At 37.1% G+C, this 18,290-nt stretch overlaps 1 protein-coding gene across 1 annotated transcript; it reads left to right on the plus strand.

Annotated features, from left to right (window-relative positions):
* The first annotated feature begins 3,498 nt into the window (after nucleotides 1–3,498).
* On the plus strand, nucleotides 3,499–15,033 carry NEPRO (nucleolus and neural progenitor protein). Its single transcript, XM_044670095.1, has 9 exons — nucleotides 3,499–3,598; nucleotides 6,306–6,460; nucleotides 7,676–7,752; nucleotides 8,461–8,592; nucleotides 9,741–9,818; nucleotides 10,404–10,747; nucleotides 11,339–11,400; nucleotides 12,160–12,419; nucleotides 14,074–15,033. Exons 1-9 carry the CDS (start codon nucleotides 3,499–3,501, stop codon nucleotides 14,507–14,509), a joined length of 1,644 nt encoding a protein of 547 aa, XP_044526030.1. The 3' UTR covers nucleotides 14,510–15,033.
* The last annotated feature ends 3,257 nt before the right edge of the window (nucleotides 15,034–18,290 follow it).

Here is an 18,290-nt window from a genome sequence, read left to right on the forward strand (position 1 = left end):
CACTGAGTCAAAAAGAATTTATTTTTGCTATCTCTTCTGAAGCTCCCCAAAGAGGAGATTCCTGACTATTCAACAATTTCTGTTTGTCTTCTCTATCCTTTCTTACCACTCCCTTTTTCACAAAAAGGCATTTCCTTCAAAAGTAAATTATATTTTTAAGCTTATCATGATGATTATTATAAAAACATCCCTGGTCTCATTACCAGGAACAGAATATGGGACTGGATATATAGGCCTCTAGATTGGCGTCATCCATTATTTTTATTTTTTTCTATAGACTCTTCCACCTGAAAAGGTTTACTAGATTTCATAAACATACTTTATATATTCCCAAGTAATTTAGGTGATTCAGTTCAGTATTTCAGGAATCTCTGATTTCAGAAGTATAGACTTTCAGGGGCAGCTAGGTGGCTCAGTGGATAGAAAGCTAGGCCTAGGGATGGATGGGAAGTCCTGGGTTCAAATTTGGCCTCAGACACCTCCTAGCTGTATGACCCTGGGCAAGTCACTTAATCCCCATTACCTAGCCCTTACTGCTCTTCTGCCTTGGAATCAATACTTTGTATTGATTCTGAGATGGAAGGTGAGAGTTTTTTTTAAAAAGTATGGACTTTCATTCTAATAACACATATTGGAACTCCTCTATGCCCAAGGTGAAGGTCTTTATCAGTTGTCATCTCTCCAATCTTCTCTAGGTTGGATGTGATATTTGATGCTTTTCAGAATTGCTAAATCCAGTCATAGCTTATGCTCCACCAGTATAACCTTCAAGAACTTAGGGGGATATCTTGGTCATTATGAGCTATCAAAATAGGACTTAAGCAGAAACTTTAAAATTATGGAATAAATTAGATTTGATGCTATAGCATTTCCCCTCTAAAGATTGTTGGGCTTAGGCTCAGGATAAGTTAGTTTCAAATGATATCTCTGACTCTTGTCAGCTATGTGACTGATGAGTCACTTAACTCTGAACCTCAGTTTTCTTGTCTTTAAGATGGGCAAAATACTGGTACGATTTCCCACAAAAAGTTATTGAAAGCATCAAGAAAGATAAAGTTATTTTTGAACATTAAAGGACTTTATAAATGACAGTTATCATCATTATTATCATTGATGCTATATTGGAGAATATCTAAACTCTCAATACAGATATAATTTATATATCAATTATATATATCAAATTATTATACTGATATGATCATTTATATATCAGTTCAATAAATATCAAGTAACTACTATGTATAACCACTTTAAAATGGCTAGATTATAGAAAGATTTGGAGGAAAGGGTTGGTCTGGAACTATGATTTCAGGGACTTTAGTAGTTCCCAGTGTGAAAATTCCCTGCAGCATTTGGCTATCTTCCATAATTTATTGTCTTAGAGAGTTGCCTGTAGCACCAAGAGTTTCAGTGGCTTTTCCATGGTCACATACATAGTATGTATTGGAGGCAGGATTTGAACCCAGGCCTTCCTGATTCCAAGGCTGATTTTCTATCTACTATGTCAAAAGAAAGACTCAAATATTAAATAATATACATAGGCCCAACTCTCATGAAATTTTATTTAGAACAAAGCCAACTGGATCTGGAAAAAAAAAACCCCAAACCTTTCAATCAAAGAGATAGATTTCTGTTGTGAAAAGAGCCCTCACTGGATTAGAAACCCAGAGTTGGATTTTTGTCCTGGCTGTCTCTTACTAGCCATATTGGGCAATTAATTTGTCCTGGCCTCCATTTCCTGTAAGGTGAAGGGAATGGGGCCAAGTAATATCTAAGACTCCTTCTAATTCTAGCATGTTTAGATACTTAGCAGCACTTATACTAGGCATAAACATTTCCAGAAGATCATTTCATCAGGTCTTCTCATAAAAGGAAAGAAATCTTTTGGTCAGATAATATAGTCCCAGATTGTGCCTATGGGATGCTTTAAACAGTTAAAAACAAATGAGTCAGCTAGTTTATCATCTTATATATACTGTATTTAACTACCACGAGCCTTAAATCTTCTCTGATGATGGTCCTCCCTTCTTCTAAAAAGAGACTCCAGAAAAAGAACTGTTGGGGTAGGATGGATTTGGATCAAAGCATACTATTTTTTACGTTGGTGTATTTATGGTTTTATTTGGGGGTTTTGGTTATGTATGAGTGTGCTCTTATAACAATGACCAATATGGAAGTGTTTTACATGATAATCAAAAGAAAATTAAAAAAAAAAAAAAGAAAAGAGCCTGTCATTTGAGAAAAATTATTAGAGGTATCCATCACTACCATAATTTATACAAATTGACTTTACTGGAAGCATTTCTGACTTAGTCATTTCTATGAAGAAAAAATGAAATTAAAGATCCAATTTCATTCAGTTAATTGGGAAAAGTTCTGGGTTTTATTTAGATTTTGGTATATCTATAGTTGGAGAGCTAGGTGGCCCAAAGGATAAAGAGTCAGGCCTGGAATCAGGAAGATCATCTTCTTGAGTTCAAATCTGGACTCAAGACACTTACTAGCTATGTGACCCTGGGCAAGTCCCTTAACCTTGTTTGCCTTTCCATCTCCCTAAAGTTCCAGTTCCAAATTTCCAGCCATCCAGTTCAGCTACCTATATATTAACACCTGGAATCTCAATATGGCCCAAACTAAACTTCCTGCCCAATCCCACAATTTTAGTCCTCTTCCTTCTCACTCTCTTATTTTTGCTGATGGTTTCCTCTTCATCTCTCTCAGCTTCAAAACCGCTTTCTATTTATTCTTCTGTCAACTCTGGATGACTCAATTGTCACAAAGTATCTTGGATCTTTCCTTTCCTTTCTTTTAACACGGCTAACACTGTGTACATGGAGAAGAAAATGGCAACCCCCTTCAGTAACTTTGCCAAGAAAACTCTCTGGACAATGTTGTCCATGGGGTCTCGAAGTGTAGGACACAACTGAATGACTGATCAACAAATTAATATGTATAAAACCCATTACTTAGGCAATGCCACTGGATCCTCATAAAAGCTCTGGAAGGTAGGAACTATTATCCCATTTTAGAAAGGAGAAAATTGAGGTAGCCAGAAAATATAAGCCAATTGCTTAAGGTTTTGAGAGTCTGAGGAAGGATTTGAACTCAGGTTTTCTAATTCTAAGTCTATGGTTCTATCTGTGCTCTCTCTCATTCCTCTCCCTGGGCATGCTGTTTGGTTGATCAGTGGGAGGAGGCAGTAGTAAGATTAGGATCCCATTGCATTAAGCTTTAAAAGCCAAATACAATAATTTCCGTTTTTAACGTAGAAACCACTAGAGATAGTTGAGTTGGAGAAGTACACAGTCAATTCGAGCTTAAGAAAAATTAAGCTCCAACCTTGCATTTTGTTTTCGCCTCCCGTCCAAAGTTGACTCCCCGATTTCAGACTTGGTCTCTCCCGGACCTTAGAATTTCGTTCCTCCCCCCCGCTAGCCTCGCTTGATTTGGTATCGTCCTAACTCCGCCCCCGTTCCCTACTTTCTTTTCGCTTCCAAGATGGCTTCGGTGGCCGAGCGGGACCCTTGGAACCAGGTGCGGATCCCAAGCCCGGGGAGTCTAAGCACAGTGGCTGTGGAAGACGAAGATGGGGCAATTGGTGAGTAAGGGGCGGTAGACGAGGAGGAGACGTAAGACTCTCCAATAGAGTCTGAGGAGTCTTGGGGCCTGGGAACAGGCACGAGGACACGTGTTCCGGGGAACAACACCCCTCCTCTATCCCTTCCCTTACTTCCTGGACTCCTCTTCTGGAGGCGGAGTCCTATCCCTGAAGGACCAACCGTCTCCTAGGGAGGAGGCGTGACCACTCACTTGTCTCGCTCGCCCCACCCCTTATGCGCCTGCGCTTCGTGCCCAAGACGAAATCATTTTCTTTGAATAGAGTACCTGAGTTAAAATCTTTCTTCCATCAATTACAACCATTATGATCTTGGGACATAATTTTCTTATTTGTTAAATAGAGGAGCTTGTACTAGATGATTTGTGAGGATCTTTTCTCGACCTAAACCAACTCATCAGCTGATACTACATGGAATAATAATAAGGAATTAATGCAAAAAAAAATAGTTTTCCTTAGTGCATTGTTTTGTAAAACAATTTGTAAATCACACCTCATTTAATCTTCACAACAACTCTGGAAGGTAAAGTTATTATCCCCATTTTACAGATGAAATGTGGAATTAATGAAAGGGAGATGACACTAAGGTAAATAGGAAGATAGTGATATCCTTAGTCAAAATAGGGAAGACTAAAAGAGGGGAAGGATTGGGGAAGTGGTGCATTCTATTAGAAATGTGCACTAGGGTCTGATATATTTATAGGCCTGGAAGTCATTCAGAATAAGATGATTGAGCCCATGGGAGCTAATTAGGGAACACAGATGACAGGCAGAACATAAAAGGATCCAGGACTGAACCTTAGCCTACAATCACAATTAGCAGGTAGAGTAAAAATGATGAACCAGCTAAGCAGATTGAGACCAGAATACCTTAACAGTGTGTTGCAGTGTCAGCACTGGTGGTCATGAAGTCAGGGGATCTGGGGAAATTGAAGAAGACAGAAGACAGAGGTTAAATGACATGTCCAGGGTCACACAGTGAGTAAGATTGTGGGTACATTTGAACTCAGGTCTTCCTGACTTTGAGTTAACCACTAATCACTGGGCCATCTAGCTTCTTATCAGAATTTTAAGTGACCCAAAGAGTCGTAGAAACAAGAACTTGCCACCCATGCTATATATAGATTTATAGGCACATCTAGATATCTATAGTTATATATAATCTGTATGATATACTATGAATTATATACTATATAAGTTGCAACACTACTAATGATACCATATGTATAATAAATATAAAACATATCAAAGCATTAGGAAAAGGAACAGGAGATTGGCCAGTCATATGTCAAGAGTATAGGATCACGGCTTCAGAGGGCATGCAGTCTCTATGAGAGATTTGGGATGGACCTGGACAAAAATCACAGAAGATAAGAAAGCATGGATTTGTTATGATCTACACCAGTGGAGGTAGTACTCATAAGACCATAGATGCATCAATGTAATAATAATTTAACATTTTATATAGTACTTTAAGGTTTACTAAGAGTTTTCTGCACAATAACAAATAAGGCAGTATAACTAGTATCTATACCTTTTTTACAAGTGAGGAAACCAAGATAAATTGACTTATTCAGTGTCACAGCTAGTAGATGATAGCTGGAATAATTACCTCCTCCATTCACACAGCCATCTAACCTTAGTTCATGTCCTTATCACTTCTCACATAGATTATAACAGGCTCTATTCATTGGCCTCTCTGCTTCAAGTCTATTACTGTTCTAGTCCATTCTATGCACTGCTGACAAAGTGATTTTTCATAAGCTTACATCTGACCATCTGATGCCCCTACTAAACCAACTCCCCTGAATTTCTTTTACCTCCAAGATAAAATATAAGTTTCTTTTAAAGTCTAATGCAATTTGTCTTGCCAGCATCTTTGGACTTGACTCCCCTTCCTGATCTCTGGAACCTAAGCCAGACTAGCTATCTCTGTGTTCCTGACATACCTCACTCATCTCCATGTCTTTGCATTCCCTTTTTGCTTTCTAATAGAATCTCTTCTGTGTGTGTGTGTGTGTATGTATGTATTTACCTGTGTGTTCATACACATATAATGTATGTATTAACTTTATGTTATATAAAATATCTTTATAATAAAAATATATTTATGCTATATATATTTACATATGTACTTGTTGACTCCCTTATTAGATCATATGCTTATTGGGGAATAGGGATCATTCTATTCTTTGTTACTTGTATTCCCATGCCTGACACTTTGTAGATGTTGATTAAGTTGATGAATGGATGACTGATTGATTTTCCCTGTAGGATATAAATTCCTTGAAGGCATTTATTTTTTGTGTTTGTAGTTTTGGTGCCTGGCACATAGAGGGCACTTAATAAATACTTGTTTGATTTGAAAGTACCTTCAGTGAACTTCTAATCTAATATTTTAGAGGTAATTTTTTATTTGATTCAAGAGCCCACAGTGATTTGTTACAAATACATAATATGCTTCTATTCGATTTGTCTAATTTAGTTTTTAGAAAAGGTTCTTCATTCAGGTAACCTCTTACTGTAGTATTTACTTCACAAATAGATTGTAAGCACCATGAAGGTTCTTTAGTGTCAATCAACAGTATGTGATGTATGAATAAAAGGGGCTCCTTTTAGCATATATTGAGAATGCATACAGTGAATATAGAACTGCTTGTATAGTCAGACACGATTTCTCTCTTTTCAGGTGCATGTATTAAAGCTGTGATTAAAGAGTGCCACACTGTCAAAATGTCCCTTATAAGAAAAGGTCTGGATGCTGAAACAGGTGTCTTACGTGCCATCCTTTACAGTAATCACAACAAACTGTGTCACCACAAGCCATATTTGGCTCTCAAACAGGTCAGAAGGGGGCATTATCTTTTTAGATAGTAACAAATTTACTTGTCAGAGATGTCAGGCATCCTGTTGACTCTTCTTCCTTATAAGTTATCATTTAGTTATATCTTTCACAACTGTTAACCCATTTCCAGGGCTCTCTCCACTGTGGCACCAGCTACTTCCTTGTCTTAGGGAGATAGTTTAAGAGAGAACAGCTGAGGATCAAAGATTGATTTTGGGAACCTTTCCGAAGTTATAAGATAAGGCAAAGAGAAAATCCGAATTGATTTGCTTTGCCTTTTGGGAGTGCATCAATTGCTTAAGTGAGGAAAATTTGTATTTTTAAAAAAATGTAATTGTTATATCTAAAGCCTGATTCTTACTTGTCCTTTGAGGCCCAACTCATGCCCTACCTTCTCTGGGGCATTGTCCCTGAGTATCCCTGTCATATTTTTTTACCACTCATGTAGCATTGCATTGGTGTTCCTTTTATGTCATGGGTTATATACATAAGTCTACTTAATATTTTACAAATTTAAGAGTGTTTTAATGTGAAAAATTATATTTTCTAGGATTGAAAACATTTTTTAAAATCAATAGATGAGAGGCAGTTTAGTGAATCAGGGGGCTAGGCCCAGAGATGGGAGATCCTGGGTTCAAATATGACCTCAGATACTTCCTGTATGTGTGATCCTGGGCAAGTCACTTAACCCCCATTGCCTAGCCCTTAACCACTCTTCTGCCTTGGAACCAATACACAATATTGTTTTTAAGATGGAAGGTAAAAGTTTTTTAAAAAATCAATAGATGAATGAACTGATCTTCCCTCTGTCATGCTTAATTGTTTCATACTATATAATATGGCACTTGATTATGTGCTATTCTATTCTTTAATTTGTTTCACTTGCGTGAAAGCCAGAATGTAGACTTGAGGGCAGTCTCAGTGCCTGTCACACCTTGTTAAATGTCAGTCTTACAGAAAGAGCTCAGGAAATGATTGATAAATATGTTTGCCTGGGGAAATTGACAGATTGGTCTTGTACATACTTTGATTTTGGTAATATGTATTTTATTTTTTGCCTTTGATTTCTATAACTTAGCAAATATATTCTCTTTCCACAGTTTGCTTTGTGTTTCTGTGCTGGGAACACTTATTTGCATACATTTACTTGATTCGGCTTGTTTGATAATATCCACCTTACCTGTCTCTGTTTATGTTCATCTTCATTGTTTCAGGTTGAACAGTGTCTCAAGCGCTTGAATTGTGTGGATTTGGAGGGTTCCATTCAAGATTTCTTTGAGCTGTGTCCCACGTAAGTATCCAAGTTGGTTATTTCATGACTTTATAGACTAGAGATTTAAAGTTTTTTGGTTTAATATCAACTTTGGTATTCTATGATTTTACTTTATTATGAATGAAAACAAAACAGGCATATCCTCCTAATAGTAAAATGGCTTAGACTTAGTGAAGTCTAAAGACAATGAATGCTTAGACTTAATGAATTTGTTGTATAGCAAAACACTGTATTGGGATTAGAAGAAACAGGTTCCAAGCCTGGCCTTACCACTAACTTTGGACAAATCACTTAACTGTCCTGAGATTCTGTTTCCATATCTACAAAACTAGGTAATTGGATCACAAGATCCCTTCCAGATATTCTAATACTCTTGCAGACATTCTGTCACTTGTTATCGTAGCAAAACCTTAGTTTTAATAAAGATTAAATGCAGTGGAGCCTATAATAAGAAAGCACCCTGCTGGTGCTTGTGCCCTTGGTTATGGTCAAGATTGAAGTGGCATTACAATGAAAGCTGTTTGATGAGATTATTGTACTAATATATTCAGCTCTGCAGGCTCATTAATGAATGCCGCTATTTAAAAATGGTCATAAAGTAACTCTGCTTGAAAAATGTTAAGTGGACAGAATTTCCTTGTAAGCGCCTGGTACTCAGGAATATGACAAATATTTTAAGTTTGTGACTCATTCTCATACTTCATTTTTTCAATTTCTGATCACTAGAGAAGATAAACTTGAAAGAAGGAAAAAGTATATAATTCCCAGCCAGCCTGTGATGGAGTTTGTGTTAATGAAGATTTTGGGAACCTGCAAATTAATTCTACGCTTATTAGACTGTTGCTGCAAGACATTTCGGTATCCTTCAGTAGGTTTTAATATTTCCTTTTTAGTAGGAAATTAATTCAGTATATTTAATAAGGTTTATAGTGTAAGGGGTTAAATTTTTAGAGGCAGGAGTTTGATCAAAGTCAAGAGAGCAGTTTCTTAAATGCAGAACACTTAGTTTATTATTAGGAAATACGGATAGGAAATAGGAAGGAGAAAAGTGAAAATGATCTTATAATAATAGATTATAACTATACCCAAGATCCCAACCCTAACTAAATTTTTCTAGAAAACCCTACATCTATCTGCCTCAGAGGGTAGTTAGTATCTTCTGCTAGGCTGAAGCTCTTGCCTATTCCCACTACTCTCTCTATCTGATAATATAACCACTATCTATCTACCTGTCTACCCAAATTAATTGATAATCAGCAAGGCTATTATAAGGCTTATTCAGTTTCTCTGTCTCTAGTCATCCAGTAGCAACACATCTTCTCCCCAGGAGAGCCAGAGACCAAAAGCTTCTTCCAAGGGTCTACAACTTTCAGACCACACTCAGCCACACCCTTTTAACTATCACCAACTGCCAAACTGCACAGCAGGGGGTCTCTTTTCTTCTTAAACATAAAAAAGGAGAAATTAATAAAAACTCAACAATAGATTTCTAGGGGAACTGCAAACCATGAAGTTCTTAAAACCTTACTTTCTTCCTAGGAATTGCTTGATGTTTTATTGCCAGAGAAATTTCTGTTCTTTAGTTATAGCCTGCCAGTATTTGTGGAATACAGGTGTCATAAAAGCATTAGCATGAGGGATAAATTCATTATTAAGTTTTGAGCACTTTTAAATGAAATTCATTTAAATGTTAATGAATATAAGACAAATTTCCATTGCCAGCAATATTTTTCTCTTAACATTCATGGAGTAGTGGTGTCAAAATCATAAACAGAAAGTGGATCCTTTGGAGCCACATATTGATTTAGAAAACCACAAATTAACATTATATATGTTGTATTGTAGTTCTGTTTATTTTGTTAAACATTTCCCAGTTACATTTTCTTCTGGTTCCAGTGGGCAGGGGAGTTTTTGAAAGCCAGGGCTGGGAGCTTGACATCTCTGATACAGATTACAAATAATTATTTTTGTCCAGTTTTTTAACCTTAATTCAGTCTAACCTCTAGTTTTTCTGTGAAGCATCTTTGTTTGGAAGAATTCATCATTTTAAACACTGTTATTACAGGATTGGTGAGCAGGTTATGGTATGTACATTCTTTTGAAATGCATGAATAACTGATTTCATTGTTTAAGTTTCTTTTCCCCTTTTCCCTGGATAGATTACCAGCAGTCTTTATTTGCACAGATAGGGTATCCCAGTGAGCTTTTATTTTTTTTCCATCAGCAAATGATGATTTAGGACAAGGCTGGTCATATGGTTCCCTTTTTATTTGATTTATTCTTTTAGCCACAGTTGAATAATAATGAACTGATTTTTAATGCAGAGTTTAAAAGGAATTTTTTGAGTTTAAGGAACAAGGGTTAACTGTAAGAAAGGTATTCATTTAGTTTCAATAAGTCCAAAATGCCATTGAATAGGATTTTGGATTAGAGAACATTTTTTTCTAGTTTGTATAAAGCTATGGAGTGTATTGGAGAGTAAAGAAATCTCTTCTTACATGTCTTAGTGGAAATGACAGTAATTTCGATTTTAGTATTATGCTGACTGTTTAGGAATTGGGGATAAAGGAATGCATTGATTGTAGCTTAATGATGTCGTCTTACCTTATCAATTAACAAATTTATGATACATACTAGCTAACTCATGAATTTCTATTTTTTCCCCCCAGGGTCCTGTACAAAGATGTTTTAAAAAAACTTATCTCTTTATATCAGCCTTTATTTAAATTACTGCAAGAAGTATCCAGGATTCAACCAAAGCCTTACTTCAAAAATTTTACTTTTCCAACTGAGATTACAGAATTTTTAGGAGAGGCCTATCTTGATATTACTAACAAAAAGATGGTAGCTAAAGGAGTAACAAAATTGCTTAACAAACTATTTCTAGCAAAAGAGAACTCAACCAAGCCTATTGAAGAAACAGAAGCTCCCCAAAACGCTAAACAAATGAGGATAAAGATAACAGATAAGGTGGATATTGGGAAGGCAGTGCTGAAGAGGAAAACTTACGGAGGTAACTCATCTTTATTTGGTTTTCCTCCTTTGTCTAAGCTGGGCAGTGCCTTTGTCATATATTTGTGTTACCTGGGACAGATTTTAGTATCTGCCCTCATCTTAATTATAGAGTTGCTACTTTGATTACAAGATAGTTATCTCCACTGAGGTGTAGCAGTCTTTTTTTTTCCTAAACCTGGGCACTTAAACTTTTATTTTGGTGTTTTCCTTTAGGCTTTGCTAATCACCTATTAAAGAGTCCAATGATTCCTCTCTTAGTCACTTATTTTTTAACCCTTATCCTCCATCTTAGAATTGATACTAAGTATCAGTTCCAAGGCAGAAGAGCAATAATGGCTCGGCAATAGGGGTTAAATGATTTGTCCAGGGTCACACAACTAGGAAGTATCTTAAGGCCATATTTGAACCCAGATCCTCTTAGCTCCAGGCCTTAACTCCAAGCCTGGCTACTTAGCTGCCCTTCAAAGTCATTTTTAATAGTTTGGCAAGAAAAGGGCTTTCAAAATGAATTAGATTGTGAGGTTAGTGTTGATTTGAAAAAGTTTGTGCTTTTCTAAATCTTCTGATGTGCTTTTTTTATTTCCACAAGAAACATCATCAGTGTTTGATTTGAAGGCCTTTTGCAAAAAAACAAGGCACAAAGCAACTGTGGTTTGTATATTTTTCAATTTATTATATATTGTCAATAGTATTTAATTGTAAATTAGAATTTTGAAAAAAGTTGGAATTTTATTTAATTGAATTATTGTGGGGAATGTGCCATTTAATCTATAATTCATTTGAAAGGAGGACTTTAACCCGGCTTGGTATATAAATACTTTATTCTAGCTAATATGGAAATACATTTTGCATGACTTCACACATATAATTGATCTCTTGTTTACCTTCTCATGGGATAGGAGAGAAAGGGAAAGAATTTAGACCTCAAAATTTTTTTAAAAAGTGAATGTCAAAAATAAAATTAAAAAACCTACCTGAAAATAAATACATTTTTTCCTTTTCATTATTTTTAAATGTTTTTAGAACTCAAAATTCTTTTAAAAAGCTGAATGTTAAAAATAAAATTTTAAAACCCACCTATAAAAATACAGTTTTTTCTTTTCCTTATTTTTAATGTTCTTTTCTTTTTAAATTTTGAGTTCCAGATATTTTTCTCCTAGCCCTCCTCTACCCACTAACAAGGTAAATAATATCACTTATATATTTGAAATCATGCAAAACATTTTTCCATATTAGCCATATTGCTAAAAAAGCAAAAAAAAAAAATTCTTTTTAAATAAAGTGAGAAATTTGTACTTGTTTGCTCTTGGAGTTCATCAATTCTCTCTCTGGAAGTGGCTAGCATTTTTTCATCATAAGTCCTTTGGAATTGTCTTATAACACTATTATTCTTGCTTGTCCACACTCTAGGATGCCAAACTCCGATCTGTATGTTCTGAAATGAAAGTAAGGAAAGTCATTGGTTCATCTCAGTGGTTGGTAGGACCCACTGATGCCCGAAAACTTGTGCTGAGGATCCGAGAGGCACGATCTTTTACACAGCTTTCAGAAGAACTCCAAAAGGCCATTTTTTGGTGTCGGAGCAAAAAATTGAAGCAGAAAGTCACCTTTCTGGGTAACAAACTTCTAAAAAGCAACCGGCTTAAGCATGTAGAAGCTCAAGGTTGCAAGTAAGTCAGATTTAATATATTATACTTTTTTTAGTATAAGCAATGCTTTTTGCTTTTTGTATAAGTTTTGCTACTTCTTTCATTCACTAATGCTTATTGAAGAAACACACTCACTTTTCATTTCCTTGGACCATTTATTTCTCTTTTATGGATTTTTATTTTTTGTTTTTACGTTGCTTAGAGTTCCCCCAGGCTTTTGGCCTGAAGTCAGGAAGAACTAAGTTCAAAGCCATTCTCAGACACTTATTAGCTGTGTCACTCTGGGCAAGTCACTTGGCTACTATCTTGACTTAGTTTCCTCTTCTGTGAAATGGGGATAAATAGTATCTACCTTTTAGAGTTATTGTGAAGATCAGATGAGATAATTGCATTCCTTCTATGGGCATCCTTTTTTTTGGATGAGGGAAAAGTAGGGTTCAGCAAACAAGAATTGTAGCATTTGAGGTATGAAGCACCTTCATGGATTTTGGCCCAACATCATGGGTTCACCCTACTTGTTCCTATCTCTTTATTTGCTATTAATGTGTAGCAAGAGAGAATGGAAAGAAACCTTTGACTATCAACCAAGTTGAAGATCTAGCCTATATGACTTTTCTCTGGAAGTAATAGTGTGAAAACAGAAGTCTGGATATCAAAATGTAACCCCATTCAGGTCAGCTGCAAACATTTATTAAAAGTGCCTGTGTGCTCTAAGCACCAAGTATATTAAGACAAAAATTATACAGTCCCTATGCTCAATGACCTCATGTTCTTCTAAATTATGGGATTATTCCCTTAGGAATTTTAGAGTGTATTTTATAACTTTGAGATGTATCAGAAAATTATGTGAGGGCGGGGACTCATTTTTTCTTTTATTAAGAACTTGGACTGGTTTGATTTGTTTTACCAACAATTCAAGGTAGATTTATGTTGTTGTGGAGTTGTGTCTGACTTTTTATGACCCCATGGACCAGAGCTATCCATAGGATTTTTTTTGGCAAGGATACTAGACTGGTTTGCCATTCTTTTCTCCAGTGGATCCTGTGGAGATTGGCTTGAGGAACTGTGTATGTTTTGGAACAAACTAGGTACCTAAAGATCTGCCTTGGTCAGGACCTGCACTTCTAGGCCGTTTCTTCTTTTTACATCATATTCATTTCCCACCTTCCTCCTCTAACCAGAGCCACCCCTTATTTTTTTTTTTTTTAAACCGTTACCTTCCTTCTTGGAGTCAATACTGTGTATTGGCTGCAAGGCAGAAGAGTGGTAAGGGTAGGCAATGGGGGTCAAGTGACTTGGCCAGAGTCACACAGCTGGGAAGTGTCTGAGGCCAGATTCGAACCTAGGACTTCCCGTCTCTAGGCCTGGTTCTCAATCCACTGAGCTACCCAGCTGCCCCCAGAGCCACCCCTTATAATGAAGAAAGGAGGGGGAAAAAAACCCAGTTCAGAAAAACTGAACAAGACCTCAGTCAGGGACTTTCATTTTTATCTTTGTCTCCCCATTATTTTGTATGGTGTTTTGCGCAGACTAGGAACTTGGCATTCGTTAAATTGAATTGTATGTTTTTATATTTTGTCGATAAAGACTGAAAGAAGGAAGAAAAGAGAAAATGAGCAATTCTGTTATGGTTTTCTCTAATAGGTTTTTAAGTCTTTCCTTTCTGTTTTAAAAGCTTGTCCAAGAAATTGAACTGCATAAAAACATCCATCTGTAACTCTCTTCTCCGTGGTATGGGTAACATGTCTTCAAAGTGCCACCTGAGACGAATCACTTCACAGAATAAACTTATAAAGAAGCAGAGGAAACCACAGAGAAAGTTGCAGCCCACTGTTCTAAAGGAAATTCAGCAGTTTCCTCATCACACTGAGAAGAAGGCTGTCACAGAGAGAGATGCTAAAAGAACATTCTCAGACCTTATACTTCATAGACCTGAAGTAACATCAAAAAAGAGCCAACTGCCAGATGACAGAAATGCAAATCTTATTGAAAATTGTAACAGTGTACTGCAGTCACCAACATTGGCCCAAGTAAGGGAAAATAACACTATGTCAAAAGCTGTTGAAGACATGGATGACATTGATGATATTTTTTCATCATTGGGAGTTTAGATGTACGTGTATGTGAAGTTCACAATTATGGCTGCTAGAAGAATCTACATATTGTGCCTCTAAGAGGTGGGAGTTCTACATTGTACCCAGAAGCAATAGTAATATTTGCATTCACGTAGAATTACTTTACTCCCCAAGTGATGAGACTAACTTTGAGAAGCCTCAGAACCCCAAATATCTCAGACTGATTTGTATTTATTTACCAAGGATTCAATGTAGATTGACCAGGTACATAAAAAAACTGTCTTGGTCAAGACATGTACTCCTAGGCTAGTCCTAATGAATTTAGCATATGCACTGTGGAACTGGAGGGTAGAGGTATCCAGAAGGCCACTGTTGCCTTTACTGATTTAATTATAATAGAATAACATTGCTTGTTATTGTTATTGATGTCCATAGGGCCTCAAGATTTCTTGTTTGGGGGAATTGTGTTGTCCAGTTTTGTATATGATACAAATACAATTGATCTCCAAGAAAAGTTAGTGTTACTTCTGGTCTTTTTACTGGGGCCAAATTAAATTGATTTCCATTTTGCCAAGGTTTAAGTGGTTTGAAATGCTTAGTCTCTCCCATATATAGTTTAAAAAATATTTTACTTATATTCCTGTTTTGTTTGAAGAATGGCTTTTTTGGGGTGGGATAGAGCATTTAATTCATCTAAAGATTGAAGAAAATGTCAGGTCTCCATTATATAAATTTTGTGGATTTTTTTGGAGTTAGACAGAAGGCCTCCAAGTTTTATTAGTAGGCTGCATCCCTAGGTCAGTTATGGCTTTTTATATTGTACCAGAGTGAAGGTGTCCCATGGTATAATTGAGGCAATAAAGTAGCCCAGTTGACTTGGAGTCACAAAGGCCTGAGTTTGAATCCTGTCTTATCTCTTAACTACTGAGCAAGTTAACCAGTCAGCTTTAGTTTCCTTCATGTGTAGGCTGGTAATAATAATAGCATCTACCTTCCCCCAGGGTTGTTGGGAAGAAATGAGACAAGATATGAGAAGCATTTCCCAAACTCAATATTTATTTCTGCCTTTATCCACTTTTTCTATTTATAACTCTATTCCAGGGATTCTTAACCTTCTTTGGGTCATGGATCCACTGGATAGTCTAGTGAAGTATATGGACCCCTTCCTTCTCAGAATTTTTTGAAATGCACAGAATGCAATCCATAGCATTAAGAAGCCAGTTGAAATACAGTTGCTAACATCATAATAAAGTTCATGGACCCCAAGTTAAGAACCCCTACTATCCCTCTCACCTCCTTTTTCTTTGTCTCCTTTAACATTTACCTGAACCCTGTCTTTAGTCCTTCTTAAAACAGCCAATCTTTATCTTTCAGTTCTAGCCAAAAAGTGTAATATCTTGGGGGCAGTTAGGTGGCTCAGTGGATTGAGAGCCAGGCCTAGAGATGAAAGGTCAAAACAGTTCAAATGTGGCCCCAGGTACTTCCTAGCTGTGTGACCCTGGCAAAGCCACTTAACCCCTACTGCCCTAGCCCTTTCCACTCTTCTGCCTTGGAACTGATACACAGGACCAATTCTAAGGGTTTAAAAAAAAAGTGAATATCTTAGCTGCTAATGTTTAATTACTGTAGACCAAGCATCTTTCATTTAAGTCCAGTCGTTTACATTTGAGCTTTAAAATATGCAGTTAAGGACTATGAAATCCAACTAAAAACAACTACTTAATTGAGCATTAAAAGGACCTAAATAATAGAAAATGGTACTTCCTGTGTGTTATCAAGTCAGGAACTCAGGAAGCTAAATCCACAGCAGTTGAAAGGCAGGAATAATTTCTGCTGCCATTGCATGCCCCTAGTCAGTCTCTTAGACTTTACCACCTTGCAGACAAATAGCCTGTCTACAGTCTCTTTAAAAAAAACAGCTAGCACTTACTATGGGAGCTGCTGCCTGCTTATATAGAGCATCAGGAGTGGGAGGCGGACTCCCTGCAGCTGCAGACACAAAGGTGGTGCCCCAATTCTTGTTGGCCTGACCTATCTTACCACATCAAAGAATAAAATTTTGCATAAGGGACTTTTCTAGATAAGTGAAGCTTTGGCCTTTTTCCATTTTCACTCTAGTGGGTTTTCTAAAGTATATGCATTCTTCTCTTCCTTAGTAATCAGCATCCTAAATGACAACTTTTTCTTAATGATTCTCTCCTTTCTAATTCACTTACTGTAGAATATTTGCTAACAAAGCTGAGAACTGGGTACTGATACCATGAATTGCATTGGAAACTTTCTTTTTTAAAAAGCCAGTCATCAGCCAGGCTTAGAGGCAGGAGTTCCCTAAGTTCAAATCTGGCCTCAGACACTTCCTAGCTGTATGACCCTGGGCAAGTCACTTGACCTCTACTGCATAGCCCTTACCACTCTTTTGCCTTAGAACCAGTACTTAGTATGAATTCCAAGATGGAAGGTAAGGGTTTTTTTTTGTGTTTTGTTTTTTTTTTAAACCCTTACACTGTATTGGCTCCAAGGCAGAAGAGTGGTAAGGGCTAGGCAATGGGGATCAAGTGACTTGCCCAGGGTCACACAGCTAGGAAGTGTCTGAGGCCAGATTTTAACCTAGGACCTCCCATCTCTAGGCCTGGCTCTCAATCCACTGAGCCACCCAGCTGTCCCCGGAAGGTAAGGGTTTAAAAAAGCCAGTCTACTTTTTTGCTCCCTTTGTCTGTCTCATGATAAAGGCTATTTGGCTTGGTCCTAAAGCAATGTAATATAGTTGCCTCCCTGAAAAATTAACCTCCTTAGAGACTAAAAGAAAATAAGCATTGGTAACCTTTGATTTGTCAATGTAAGGCTTTTCATTCCTAAAATATAACCCATGTCCTGTATCTTAGCAACTTCATCTCCCTTTACTCTCACATAACTGATGGGGTTTGGAGGAGTATTCTCCCTTGTCCTTTTTAAGAATTTGGGTTAGGGGGGCAGCTGGGTAGCTCAGTGGAGTGAGAGTCAGGCCTAGAGACAGGAGGTCCTAGGTTCAAACCCAGCCTCAGCCAATTCCCAGCTGTGTGACCCTGGGCAAGTCACTTGACCCCCATTGCCCACCCTTACCAATCTTCCTCCTATGAGACAATACACTGAAGTACAAGGGTTTAAAAAAAAAAAAATTAAAAAAAAAAAAAAAAAAAAAAAAGAATTTGGGTTAGGATATTTGGGCAACTAGGTGGCCTAATAGATAAGAGATTTGGGATCAGGACATCTTCCTCAGTTCTAGTCTCAGACACTAAAGAGTTGTGTGAGCACTTCACCATTTGCCTCAGTTTTTCTGTAAAATGGGCCACAGAAGGAAATGGCAAACTACTCTAGAATCTTTGCCAAGAAAACTCCAAATGGGGGTCATGAAGAGTTGGACATGACTGAAATGACTAAACAACAAAATTTTGGGGAAGGTCCACCACCTAATTTCCAAATCATTATTGTTATCATGGCAGATTCATAGTTGCTTCACCACTGGGGCTCTTAAGTTTCCTTATCAGAAAAGAGGAGATTAGGCTAGATGACTCCAAAGTCCCTTCCAGGTTTAAGCTTATGATGCTTTATAGATAGAAAGACCTGGTCATTGCAACTAACCCTGATTTTGCAGACAAGGAAGCAGACCCAGAGAAGGAGGTAGCTAGGTGGCACAGAGGATAGAATGCTGAGAATAGAGATAGACACAAGAAGAATGGAGTTCAAATCCATCTTTGGCCCCTTCCTAGCTTGGTGAGCCCCCAAAATTCCTAAAATCCTCTTGTCTGCCCCAGTTTCCTCAACTGTAAAATGGAGACAA

This window comes from Gracilinanus agilis, chromosome 3 (genome assembly GCF_016433145.1).
Source record: "Gracilinanus agilis isolate LMUSP501 chromosome 3, AgileGrace, whole genome shotgun sequence".
Classification (NCBI taxonomy): Eukaryota; Metazoa; Chordata; class Mammalia; order Didelphimorphia; family Didelphidae; genus Gracilinanus; species Gracilinanus agilis.

What these genes read in the sequence shown, in the direction of transcription:
- NEPRO (XM_044670095.1), top strand. Translation starts at nt 3,499, where the DNA reads ATGGCTTCGGTGGCCGAGCGGGACCCTTGGAACCAGGTGCGGATCCCA. An exon ending in CATATTTGGCTCTCAAACAG is followed by an intron (nt 6,461 to 7,675) that starts GTCAGAAGGGGG and finishes TCATTGTTTCAG; the next exon opens with GTTGAACAGTGTCTCAAGCG. An exon ending in TGTTGCTGCAAGACATTTCG is followed by an intron (nt 8,593 to 9,740) that starts GTATCCTTCAGT and finishes TCTAACCTCTAG; the next exon opens with TTTTTCTGTGAAGCATCTTT.